The sequence below is a fragment of the Macaca fascicularis genome, chromosome X, assembly GCF_037993035.2.
Source record: "Macaca fascicularis isolate 582-1 chromosome X, T2T-MFA8v1.1".
Classification (NCBI taxonomy): domain Eukaryota; kingdom Metazoa; phylum Chordata; class Mammalia; order Primates; family Cercopithecidae; genus Macaca; species Macaca fascicularis.
The window spans coordinates 54,115,549-54,128,979 of record NC_088395.1 but is presented as its reverse complement, the minus strand read 5'-3'; the positions used below and the strand labels follow the sequence as shown (position 1 = coordinate 54,128,979).

The 13,431-nt window shown below is 40.8% G+C and overlaps 1 protein-coding gene across 3 annotated transcripts in view; it reads left to right on the top strand.

Moving 5' to 3' along the window:
* Positions 1-13,431, top strand: part of FAM120C (family with sequence similarity 120 member C) — a 120,255-nt gene that overhangs the window by 30,267 nt on the left and 76,557 nt on the right. For all 3 annotated transcript variants that reach the window (XM_005593672.5, XM_005593671.5, XM_005593670.5), the window contains exon 4: positions 2,273-2,401. In XM_005593672.5, coding sequence (XP_005593729.2) covers positions 2,273-2,401 — 129 coding nt within the window. The remainder of the gene's footprint in view (positions 1-2,272; positions 2,402-13,431) is intronic.

Here is a 13,431-nt window from a genome sequence, read left to right as displayed (position 1 = left end):
GACTCCGTCTCAAAAAAAAAAAAAAAAAAATTAGCTGGGCCTGGTGTTGCGTGCCTGTGACCTTAGCTACTCGGGAGGCTGAGGCAGGAGAATTGTTTGAACCTAGGAGGCAGAGGTTGCAGTGAGCCAAGATCATGCCACTGTACTTCCTCCTGGGTGGCAGAGCAAGACTCTGTCTCAAAAAAAAAATTCTCCAATAGCTTTTCATGTCACTCTCCCAATCCTTACCATGGCCTGGCCTACAAAGCCCTTTACTGTCTGGCCCCCTCTCGTATCTCTGATTTCTTTCTTTCTTTTGCTCTTAGAACCTTTGCACTTATCATTCTCTCCACTTGGAATACTTTTCCCCTCATAGCTATTTCTTCACTCCTGAAGGTTTTCTAAAATTTTGTTCTCAGTGAGGCTTTTCTTGATCACCCTATAAAAAATTATATGCACACACTTCTGCAGTAGGGATTGTCTAGAAAACAATTATGTGCACATGTATGCACATACATACTTGCATTCCCTAGCTTCTTCTCTACTCTTCTCTCCACAGCACTTATCTACATCTAGTACTCTACATCTAGTACACAACCGGTTAATTTTTGTATTTTTAGTAGAGATGGGGTTTCACCATGTTGGCCAGGCTGGTCTCGAACTCTGGACCTCAGATGATCCACCAGCCTCAGCCTCCGAAAGTGCCTGGATTACAGGCGTGAGCCACCGCGCCCAGCCTACACTGTACATTTTACTTATTTAGTTTGTTTAACTCCCCTCACCCTATCCCAACACATCTACACTAGAATTTAAGCTCCCGTGAGGGCAGAGATTTTTGTCTGTCTTGTTCACTGCTGTTTCCCTGGTGCCTAGGACAGTGCCTGGCACATAGGCAGTAAATATTTAAGGAATGAATAATAAAGCCTTTTGGCAAAACAATTTATAAAAATTCAGAAACCTTTAGGAAATGTATACCCTCTGCCTCAGTAATTACAGTTTGAGGAAGCTTGTAATTAAATCATTGGAAAGTGGGCAAGACGTCATACCTATAATTTATGAAAGCATTAAAAACTTTTTCTTTAAAAATGTGTTAAGGGCCAGGTGCAGTGGCTCATGCCTGTAATCCCAGCACTCTGGGAGGCCGTGGCAGGCAGGTCACTTGAGGTCAGGAGTTCAAGAACAGTCTGGCCAACATGGTGAAACCCTGTCCCTACTAAAAATACAAAAATTAGCCGGGCATGGTGGCAGGTGCCTGTAATCCCAGCTGCTCGGGAGGCTGAGGCAGGAGAATTACTTGAACTCAAGAACTGCACATGTGTGCACATAATTGTTTTCTAGACAATCCCTACTTCACTTCAGCCTGGGCGACAGCAAGACTCCATCTCAAAAACAAAATAATAGTAATAATAATAATAGACGGCACCACGAGGGAAATTTTGTATAATCTCAGAGTGGGAATATTTTATGAGCAAATCCAGTGGTGGTGTGTGCCTGTAATCCCAGCTACTCGGGAGGCTGAGGCAGGAGAATCGCTTCAACCCAGGAGGCAGAGGTTGCATTGAACCGAGATTGCACCAGTACACCCCAGCCTGGATGACAGAGTGAGATTCTGTCTCAAAAAAAAAAACAAAAAGAAAAAAAAGTTTAGGCATCACAAAAACAGGAAAAATAATATATAGTAAATCACCATTATAACATCTTCCAGATCCAACAGTTACCAATATTTTGCCACATTTTCTGGGTTTTCTTGTAGTTGCTAATGTTTTTTTAAAGCAAATCCCTTTCACATTCTTCAGTACACATCTCTAAAATACTTGGGTGATTTCTTACATAAGCATAATGCCATTATTACTCCTGACAAAAATTAATGCTAATTTCTTGGTATCATCTTAATATCCAGTCCATTTTCAGATTTTCCTGATTGTCTTAAAATGGCTTTTTGTGATTAGTTCAAATCAGAATCCAAATGTTGTCAACTCATTATAATATTATATTTAATAGCAAAAAAGCCAAAATGTCTCATGAAAGGAAGCCTGATTAATTGTGAGTGTCATATACAGTAGTTATCTCTGTAGGAAGATAGATGATATGTTTTTATTGCTTTATACTTTTCCATGTTTTCCAAATGTTCTGTACTGAGAATGAAGGGGTGAAACTATTTTTAAAGAAAATATTTTAATTGTCTCTCTGTGGATTTACCAAATTTGGATTCCATATCCCCCCTCAACTTCACCCTTTTTCTTAGTGATCCATCTTTGATGTCAGCGTCCCTTGCTTATCTTGCCTTTTCTAGGTTCGAGCTCATCAGCTGGTTCTTCCTCCCTGTGATGTGGTGATCAAGGCTGTTTCTGAATATGTCAGTTCCATCAAAGATCCCTCAAACCTGGATGTAGTTGGGAAGGATGTTTTCAAACAGTCTCAGGTAAGTTAGCATTCCCCTTCCTAAGAGTCCTCAATTTTCTTACCTTCTTCAGCAACACCAACAGGTCCCTGATCTTTTCTGTGACACCTAAGTTTTCCTAGCTGCTTGTCTTCTCCATGCTTACAAACCAGAGCTCCAAAATTTCCTTTAAAAAACATCACACAGCCTGGATTGAAGTGTCCTTTACCTTTTTTTCTACTGATGATTAAAGTAATATAAGCCTATTCTAGTCCGGGCACAGTGGCTCACGCCTGTACTCCCAGCATTTTGAGAGGCCAAGGTGAGTGGATCACTTGAGGTCAGAAGTTCAAGACCAGCCTGGCCAACATGGTGAAATCCCATCTCTACTAGAAATACAAAAAATTAGCTGGATGTGGTGAGGCAGAAGAATTGATTGAACCTGGTAGGCGGAGGTTGCAGTGAGCCGAGATTGCGCTGCTGCACTCCAACCTGGGTGACAGAGTGAAGCTTCATCTTAAAAAAAATAAATCAGTAAAGTAATACAAGCCCATTCTAGAAAATTTAGAAAATGAAAACAAATCACATAAAATCTCATTACCCATAAACAGCTTGCTATAGTTACCACTCTGACATATGTCCTTCTAGTCTTTTTTTTGTTTCAGTGTACACATGGTGGCTCACACCTGTAATACCAGCACTTTGGGAAGCCAAGGCAGGAAGATTACTTGAGCTTAGGAGTTTGAGACTAGCCTGAGCAACATAGCAAGACTTTGTCTTTCCCCCCAAAAAATTTGAAAGTAAATTTTTAAAAATGTACGCATCCCTCACTTAATGTTGGTTCAACTTAACATTTTTCTGCTTTCCAGTAGTGCAAAAGCAATATGCTTTCAGTAGAAACTGTACTTTGAGCACCCATATACCCATTCTGTTTTTCACTTTCAGTATAGTATTCAGTACATTACATGAGATATTCAATACTTTATTATAAAATAGCCTTTGTGTTAGATGATTTTGCCCAGCTGTATGCTAATGTAAGGTATTCTGAGCACATTTAAGGTGGGCTAGGCTAAGCTATGATGTTCAGTAGGCTAGGTGTATTAAATGGATTGTCGACCTATATTTTCAACTTGTGATGGGTTTATTGGGACATAACCCCATCATAAATCAAGGAGCATCTGTGTATCTTAACATAAAGGAGTTCTTGCTCAATGGAAGATAATGGGCAAAGAAAAAAGACTACTTAAAGTGAGTCTACATAAAACAAGAATGAAAATTTCATTGTTAATAGTGGAAAAAGAGCTCAACTGGGATTTTATTCTACAAAATGAAATTTTAAATTATGAAAATAAGTTAATTTTTAACAATTTGATTTATATTTTCAATTTGAATTTCTCATTTATTTTTAAAATTAACATACAGTCAAGCCGACTTGTGAATTTTAACACATGTATTGATTTATATGACCATCATCACAATAAGAATACAGAACAGTTGTACTACCCCAAAAAACATGCTATCCCTTTGTAATAACACCCAAACCTACCTTTAACCCCTGGCAACCACCAGTTCATCTTCTGTTACTATGGTTCCGTCTTCTAAAGAATATCACATGAATCATACAGTATGTGATTTTTTTTTTTTTTTGACATGATGCCTCGCTCTTGTTGCCCAGGCTGGAGTGCAATGGTGTGATCTCGGCTCACTGCAACCTCCGCCTCCCTGGCTTAAGCGATTCTCCTGCCTCAGCCTCCAGAGTAGCTGGAATTGCAGGCGCCCACCACCACACCTGGATAATTTTTTATATTTTTAGTAGAGAGGGGTTTTCACCATTTTGGCCAGGCTGGTCTTGAACTCCTGACTTCAGGTGATCCACCTGTCTTGGCCTCCCAAAGTGCTGGGATTATAGGCGTGAGCTACCACGCCCAGCCCAGTACGTGATATTTTGAGAATGGCTTCTTTAATTCAACATAATACCTTTGAGATTCTTCTAAGTTGTTGCATGTTACCTGTATCAATAATTCATTCCTTTTTATTGCTGAATAATAGCCATTGTATGGATATGCCAGTTTGTTTATCTATTCACCCCTTAAAGAATATTTAGATTGATTTCACTTTATGGTGTTATGAATAGAGCTGCTATAAACATTTGTGTACAGGTTTTTGTATGAACATAAGTTTTTATTTCCCTGGTGTAAATACCTACAAGTGGAGTTTCAGGGTCATGTGGTAAGTGTATGTTTAAATTTATAAGACCTTGCCAAAGTAGCTGTTCCATTCCTTACCAGCATTTGGTATTGTCAGGTTTTTTTCCATTTATTTTTTTTTACTGACAAATGAAAATTATATATATTTATTGCATACAACATGTTTTGAAATATGTATACATCGTAGAATGGCTAAATCAAGTTAATTAACATATATATTACCTCAAATGCTTTTCATTTTGTTGTGGTGAGAACACTTAAAATCTACTTTTTTAGTAATTTCCAAAAATATAATATCTTGTTATTAACTGTAGCCACCATGTTATACAACAGATTGTCAGTGTTTTTTATAACTGTTTTAATAGGTGTGTAGTGGTAGCTCGTCATAGTTTTAATTTATGTTTCCCAAGTGACTAATGATGAACATTTTTTTCTTTTTGAGACACAGTCTCACTTTATTGCCCAGGCTGGTGTGTAGTGGCATGATCTCGGCTCCCTGCAGCCTCCGCCTCCCGGGCTTGAGCAGTCTTCCCGCCTCAGCCTCCCAAGTAGCTGGGACTACAGGCGCACACCATCATGCCTGGCTAATTTTTATACTTTTCGTAGAGACAGGGTTTCGCTGTGTTGCCTAGGCTGGTCTCAAACTCCTGAGCTCAAGCAAGCTGCCCACCTCAGCCTCCCAAAGTGCTGGGATTACAGGTGTGAGCCACCGCGCCTGGCCAACATTTTTGTCCGGAGCATACTTCATGCATATATCCTCTTTGGCAAATGGTTTGTTCATGAACAGTCTTTTGCCTGTTTTTTTAAATTGGTTTGTTCATTTACTTACTGTTGTGTTTTGAGAGTTCTTTATAATGCGTATGAGTGCTTTGACAGATACCTGGTTTGCAAATATTTTCCCCCAGTCTGTAGTTGTCTTTTCTTTTAACAGCATCTTTTGCAGAGCAAAGTTTTACAATTTTCATTAGCGTTTATCTTTTATGGGCCATGCTTTTGGTGTGATGTCTAAGAACTCTTTGCCCAACTGCAGGCATGACTATTTTCTTCTGTTTTCTTTTTTAAAAATATTTTTGAAAAAGAAGAACATTGGCCAGGTGCAGTGGCTCACACCTGTAATCCCAGCACTTTGGGAGGCTGAGGTGGGTGGATCACCTTAAGGTCAGGAGTTCGAGACCAGCCTGGCCAACATGGTGAAACCCCAGCTCTACTAAAAATACAAAAAATTAGCTGGGCATGGTGGCGCGTGCCTGTAATCCCAGCTACTCGGGAGGCTGAGGCAGGAGAATCGCTTGAACCCGGGAGGTGGAGGTTACAGTGAGCCGAGATTACACCATTGTACTCCAGCCTGGGCAACAAGAGTGAAACTTCATCTCAAAAAGAGAAAAAGCAAAACATTTATTGCGTGACCAATCATTGAAATTCTTAAAATGAACTGGATGCTGCTACAGCTGCCCCTTTGGGTATAGGTGTTATTCCTTCACAGAGTACGTGCCTGAATTCATGGTATGCAATTTTTAGCTACCTAATTATACCACTCCTGGTGGTATTTTGTCTTTTAGCCTTGGCACTCTAGTTATACTTTATTTTATGCTTGGGAGGGTAGCGACATTTGCCACACATTGACTTCTGAAAGTGGCAGGTGTTAGAGCTGTAGCAGCAGCACAATGTGTGCGTCTTAATGTGAGGCTTTCCAAATAATGATGTTCCCTTCATCACCTCACTTCTACTTTCTGTTTTTCTTTCTTATTTATTTATTTATTTGAGATGGAGTCTCACTCTGTCACCCAAGCTGGAGTGCAGTGACACTATCTTGGCTCACTGCAACCTCCACCTCCTGGGTTCAAGCAATTATCATGCCTCAGCCTCCGGAGTAGCTGGGATTACAAGCACACGCCCCCACACCTGGCTGATCTTTTGTATTTTTAGTAGAGCTGGGGTTTCACCTTGTTGGCCAGGCTGGTCTTGAACTCCTGACCTCAGGTGATCCATCCGCCTAGGTCTCCCAAATTGCTGGGAGTACAGGAATGAGCCACCACGCCCGGCATGCTTTTCTTTGTTAATTACATAGTTCTATACTTCACATTTTAGAACAAATCATCCATATTTAGTTCATTTCTGTATAAAATATGAGAGGTTGTGTTTTTCATGTGGATGTCAAATTGTTTCAGCACAGTTTGTTGAAAAGACTATCTTTTCCCCATGGAACTGCCTTTGTACTTTTGTTAAAAATCAGTTGACCATGTTTGCGTTGGTCTATTTCTGGACTCTGTTCTGTTCAGTTGATCTATGTGTCTATCCTTTTACCAGTAATACACTATCTTGATTACTGTAACTTTATAATAAGTCTTAAAATTGGTTAGCGATTCCACCATATTCATTAATTCATTCATTCATTCATTTGGAGACAGAGTTTCATTCTGTTGCCCAGGCTGGAGTGCAGTGGCACAAACATGGCTCACTGTAGCCTCAACCTCCTGGACTCAAGTGATCCTGCTGCTTCAGCCTCCCAAGTAGCTGGAACCACAGGTGTGTGCCACCATGCCTGGCTAATTTTTAAATTTTTTGTAGAGATAAGGTCTCACTATGTTACCCAAACTGGTCTCAAACTCCTGGGCTCAAGCAATCCTCGTGCTTTGGCCTCCCAAAATATGGGATTACAGGCATGAGCCACTGCACCCAGCCAACTTTTATTATTTTTCAGTGTTATCTATACTTGTTCCTTTGTCTTTCCATATAAATTTTATTTTTTTAATTACTTTTTTTATTATAATTTAAGTTCTAGGGTACATGTGCACAACGTGCAGGTTTGTTGCATATGTATGCATGTGCCATGTTCGTGTGCTGCACCTGTTAACTCATCATTTACATTAGGTATTTCTCCTAATGCTATCCCTCCCCTGTCCCCCCACCCCATGACAGGCCCCAGTGTGTGATGTTCCCTACCCTGTGTCCAAGTGTTCTCATTGTTCAATTCCCACCTACGAGTGAGAACATGTGGTGTTTGGTTTTCTGTCCTTGCAGTAGTTTACTCAGAACGATGGTTTCCAGCTTCATTCATGTCCCTACAAAGGACACGAACTCATCCTTTTTTATGGCTGCATAGTATTTCCATGGTGTATGTGTGCCACATTTTCTTAATCCAGTCTGTCATTGATGGACATTTGGGTTGGTTCCAAGTCTTTGCTATTGTGAATAGTGCTGCAATAAACATACGTGTGCATGTGTCTTTATAGCAGCATGACTTATAATCCTTTGGGTATATCCCCAGTAATGGGATGGCTGGGTCAAATGGTATTTCTAGTTCTAGATCCTTGAGGAGTTGTCACACTGTCTTCCGCAATGGTTGAACTAGTTTCCAGTCCCACCAACAGTGTAAAAGTGTTCCTCTTTCTCCACATCCTCTCCAGCACCTGTTGTTTCCTGACTTTTTAATGATTGCCATTCTAACTGGTGTGAGATGGTATCTCATTGTAGTTTTGATTTGCATTTCTCTGATGGCCAGTGATGATGAGCATTTTTTCATGTGTCTGTTGGCTGCATAAATGTCTTCTTTTGAGAAGTGTTTGTTCATATCCTTTGCACACTTTTTGATGGGGTTGATTTTTTTCTTGTAAATTTGTTTAAGTTCTTTGTAGATTCCGGATATTAGCCCTTTGTCAGATGGGTAGATTGTAAAACTTTTCTCCCATTCTGTAGGTTGCCTGTTCACTCTGATGGTAGTTTCTTTTGCTGTGCAGAAGCTCTTTAGTTTAATTAGATCCCATTTATCAATTTTGGCTTTTGTTGCCATTGCTTTTGGTGTTTTAGTCATGAAGACCTTGTCTATGCCTATGTCCTGAATGGTATTGCCTAGGTTTTCATCTAGGTTTTTATGGTTTTAGGTCTAACATTTAAATCTTTAGTCCATCTTGAATTAATTTTTGTATAAAGTGTAAGGAATGGATCCAGTTTCAGCTTTCTATTTATGGCTAGCCAATTTTCCCAGCACCATTTATTAAATAGGGAATCCTTTCCCCATTTCTTGTTTTTGTCAGATTTGTCAAAGATCAGATAGTTGTAGATGTGTTCTATTAATTCTGAGGGCTCTGTTCTGTTCCATTGGTCTATATCTTCGTTTTGGTACCAGTACCATGCTCTTTTGGTTACTGTAGCCTTGTAGTATAGTTTGAAGCCAGGTAGCGTGATGCCTCCAGCTTTGATCTTTTGGCTTAGGATTGTCTTGGCAATGCAGGCTCTTTTTTGATTACTTACGAACTTTAAAGTAGTTTTTTCCAATTCTGTGAAGAAAGTCATTGGTAGTTTGATGGGGATGACACTGACTCTATAAATTACCTTGGGCAATATGGCCATTTTCACAATATTGAGTCTTCCTATCCATGAGCATGGTATGTTCTTCCATTTGTTTGTGTCCTCTTTTATTTCACTGAGCAGTGGTTTGTAGTTCTCCTTGAAGAGGTCCTTCACATCCGTTGTAAATTGGATTCCTAGGTATTTTATTCTCTTTGAAGCAATTGTGAATGGGAGTTCACTCATGATTTGGCTGTCTGTTTGTCTGTTATTGGTGTATAGGAATGCTTGTGATTTTTGCACATTGATTTTGTATCCTGAGACTTTGCTGAAGTTGCTTATCAGCTTAAGGAGATTTTGGTCTGAGACGATGGGGTTTTCTAAATGTACAATCATGTCATCTGCAAACAGGGACAATTTGACTTCCTCTTTTCCTAATTGAATACCCATTATTTCTTTCTCCTGCCTGATTGCGCTGGCCAGAACTTCCAACACTGTGTTGAATAGGAGTGGTGAGAGAGGGCATCCCTCTCTTGTGCCAGTTTTCAAAGGGAATGCTTCCAGTTTTTGCCCATTCAGTGTGATATTGGCTGTGGGTTTGTCATAAATAGCTCTTATTATTTTGAGATACGTCCCATCAATACCTAGTTTATTGAGAGTTTTTAGCATGAAGGGCTGTTGAATTTTGTTGAAGGCCTTTTCTGCATCTATTGAGATAATCATGTGGTTTTCGTCTTTGGTTCTGTTTATATGCTGGATTACGTTTATTGATTTGTGTATGTTGAACCAGCCTTGCATCCCAGGGATGAAGCCAACTTGATCGTGGTGGATAAGCTTTTTGATGTGCTGCTAGATTCGGTTTGCTAGTATTTTATTTAGGATTTTTTGCATCAATGTTCATCAGGGATGTTGGTCTAAAATTCTCTTTTTTTGTTGTGTCCCTGCCAGGCTTTGGTATCAGGATGATGCTGGCCTCATAAAATGAGTTAGGAAGGATTCCCTCTTTTTCTGTTGATTGGAATAGTTTCAGAATGAATGGTACCAGCTCCTCTTTTTACCTCTGATAGAATTCGGCTGTGAATCCATATGGTCCTGGACTTTTTTTGGTTGGTAGGGTATTAATTATTGCCTCAATTTCAGAGCCTGCTATTGGTCTATTCAGGGATTCAACTTCTTCCTGGCTTAGTCTTGGGAGGGTGTAAGTGTCCAGGAATTTATCCATTTCTTCTAGATTTTCTAGTTTATTTGCATAGAGGTGTTTATAGTATTCTCTGACGGTAGTTTGCATTTCTGTGGGATCAATGATAATATTTCCTTTATCATTTTTTATTGCGTCTATTTGATTCTTCTCTCTTTTCTTCTTTATTAGTCTTGCTAGCGGTCTATCAATTTTGTTGATCTTTTCAAAAAACCAGCTCCTGGATTCATTGATTTTTTGAAGGGTTTTTTTGTGTCTTTATCTCCTACAGTTCTGCTCTCATCTTAGTTATTTCTTGCCTTCTGCTAGCTTTTGAATTTGTTTGCTTTTGCTTCTCTAGCTTTTTAAAGTGTGATGTTAGGGTGTCAGTTTTAGATCTTTCCAGCTTTCTCTTGTGGGCATTTAGTGCTATAAATTTCCCTCTACACACTGCTCTAAGTGTGTCTCAGCGATTCTGGTGTGTTGTGTCTTTGTTCTCATTGGTTTCAAAGAACATCTTTAGTTCTGCCTTCATTTCATTATGTACCCAGTAGTCATTCAGGAGCCGGTTGTTCAGTTTCCATGTAGTTGAGTGGTTTTGAGTGACCTTCTTAATCCTGAGTTCTAGTTTGATTGCACTGTGGTCTGAGAGACAGTTTGTTATAATTTCTGTTCTTTTACATTTGCTGAGGAGTGCTTTACTTCCAACTATGTGGTCAGTTTTAGAATAAGTGTGATGTGGTTCTGAGAAGAATGTATATTCTGTTGTTTTGGGGTGGAGAGCTCTGTAGATGTCTGTTAGGTCCGCTTAGTGCAGAGCTGAGTTCAATTCCTGGATGTCCTTGTTAACTTTGTCTCATTGATCTGTCTAATGTTGACAGTGGGGTATTAAAATCTCCCATTATTATTGTGTGGGAGTCTAAGTCTCTTTATAGGTCTCTAAGTACTTGCTTTATGAATCTGGGTGCTCCTGTATTGGGTGCATATATATTTAGGATAGTTAGCTCTTCTTGTTGATTTGATCCCTTTACCGTTATGTAATGGTCTTCTTTGTCTCTTTTGATCTTTGTTAGTTTAAAATCTGTTTTATCAGAGACTAGGATTGTAACTCCTGCTGTTTTTGTTTTCCATTTTCTTGGTAGATCTTCCTCCATCCCTTTTTTTTTTAAGCCTATGTGTGTGTCTGCACGTGAGATGGGTCTCCTGAGTACAGCACACCGATGAGTCTTAATTCTTTATCCAGTTTGCCAGTCTGTGTCTTTCAACTGGAGCATTTAGCCCATTTACATTTAAGGTTAATATTGTTATGTGTGAATTCGATCCTGTCATTATGATGTTAGCTGGTTATTTTGCTCATCAGTTGATGCAGTTTCTTCCTAGCATCGATAGTCTCTAGAAGTTGGCATGCATGTTTTTGCAGTGGCTGGTACTGGTTATTCCTTTCCATGTTTAGTGCTTCCTTCATGAGCTCTTGTAAGGCAGGCCTGGTGGTGACAAAATCTCTCAGCATTTGCTTGTCTGTGAAGGATCTTGTTTCTCCTTCGCTTGTGAAGCTTAGTTTGGCTGGATATGAAATTCCAGGTTGAAAATTCTTTTCTTTAAGAATGTTGAATATTGGCCTCCACTCTCTTCTGGCTTGTAGGGTTTCTGCTGAGAGATCCACTCTTAGTCTGATGGGCTTCCCTTTGTGGGTAACCTGACCTTTCTCTCTGGCTGCCCTTAATATTTTTTCCTTCATTTCAACTTTGGTGTATCTGACAATTATGTATCTTGGAGTTGCTCTTCTTGAGGAGTATCTTTGTGGCGTTCTCTGTATTTCCTGAATTTGAATGTTGGCCTACCTTGCTAGGTTGGGGAAGTTCTCCTGGGTAATATCCTGAAGAGTGTTTTCCAACTTGGTTCTATTCTCCCCGTCACTTTCAGGTACACCAATCAGACGTAGATTTGGTCTTTTCACATAGTCCCATATTTCTTGGAGGCTTTGTTCATTTATTTTCACTCTTTTTCTCGAAACTTGTCTTCTCGCTTCATTTCATTCATTTGATCTTCAATCACTGATACCCTTTCTTCCACTTGATCGAATCGGCTGCTGAAGCTTGTGCATGTGTCACGTAGTTCTTGTGCCATGGTTTTCAGCTCCATCAGGTCATTTAAGGTCTTCTCTATGCTGCTTATTCTAATTAGCTGTTCGTCTAATCTTTTTTCAAGGTTTTTAGCTTCTTTGCAATGGGTTCGAACATCCTCCTTTAGCTTGGAGAAGTTTGTTATTACCGATCGTCTGAAGCCTTCTACTCTCAACTCGTCAAAGTCATTCTCTGTCCAGCTTTGTTCCGTTGCTGGCGAGGAGTAGGGGCGCTCTGATTTTTAGAATTTTCAGCTTTTCTGCTCTGGTTTCTCCCCATCTTTGTGGTTTTATCTACCTTTGATCTTTGATGATGGTGATGTACAGATGGGGTGTTGGTGTGGATGTCCTTTCTGTTTGTTAGTTTTCCTTCTAACAGTCAGGACCCTCAGCTGCAGATCTGTTGGAGTTTGCTGGAGGTCCACTCCAGACCCTGTTTGCCTGGATATCACCAGCGGAGGCTGCAGAACAGCAAATATTGCAGAACGGCAAATGTTGCTGCCTGATCCTTCCTTTGGAAGGTTTGTCTCAGAGGGGCACCCGGCTGTATGAGGTGTTGGTTGGCCCCTACTGGGAGGTGTCTCCCTCCCAGTTCGGCTACTTGGGGGTCAGGGACCCACTTGAGGAGGCAGTCTGCCCGTTCTCAGATCTCAAACTCCGTACTGGGAGAACCACTACTCTCTTCAAAGCTGTCAGACAGGGACATATCAGTCTTCAGAAGTGTCTGCTGCCTTTTGTTCAGCTATGCCCTGCCCCCAGAGTTGGAGTCTACAGAGGCAGGCAGGCCTCCTTGAGCTGCGGTGGGCTCCACCCAGTTCGAGCTTCCAGGCAACTTTGTTTACCTACTCAAGCCTCAGCAATGGCGGACACCCCTCCCCCAGCCTCGCTGCTGCCTTGCAGTTCGATCTCAGACTGCTGTGCTAGCAGTGAGCAAGGCTCCATGGGCGTAGGACCCTCTGAGCCAGGTATGGGATATAATCTCCTGGTGTGCCGTTTGCTAAGACCATAGGAAAAGCACAGTATTAGGGTGGGAATGTCCCGATTTTCCAGGTACCGTCCGTCATGGCTTCCCTTGGCTTGGAAAGGGAATCCCCTGACCCCTTGCACTTCCCAGGTGAGGTGATGCCCAACCCTGCTCCGTGGGCTGCACCCATTGTCTGACAAACCCCAGTGAGATGAACCCAGTACCTCAGTTGGAAATGCAGAAATCACCCATCTTCTGTGTCGCTGATGCTGGCAGCTGTAGACTGGAGCTGTTCCTATTTGGCCATCTTGGAAC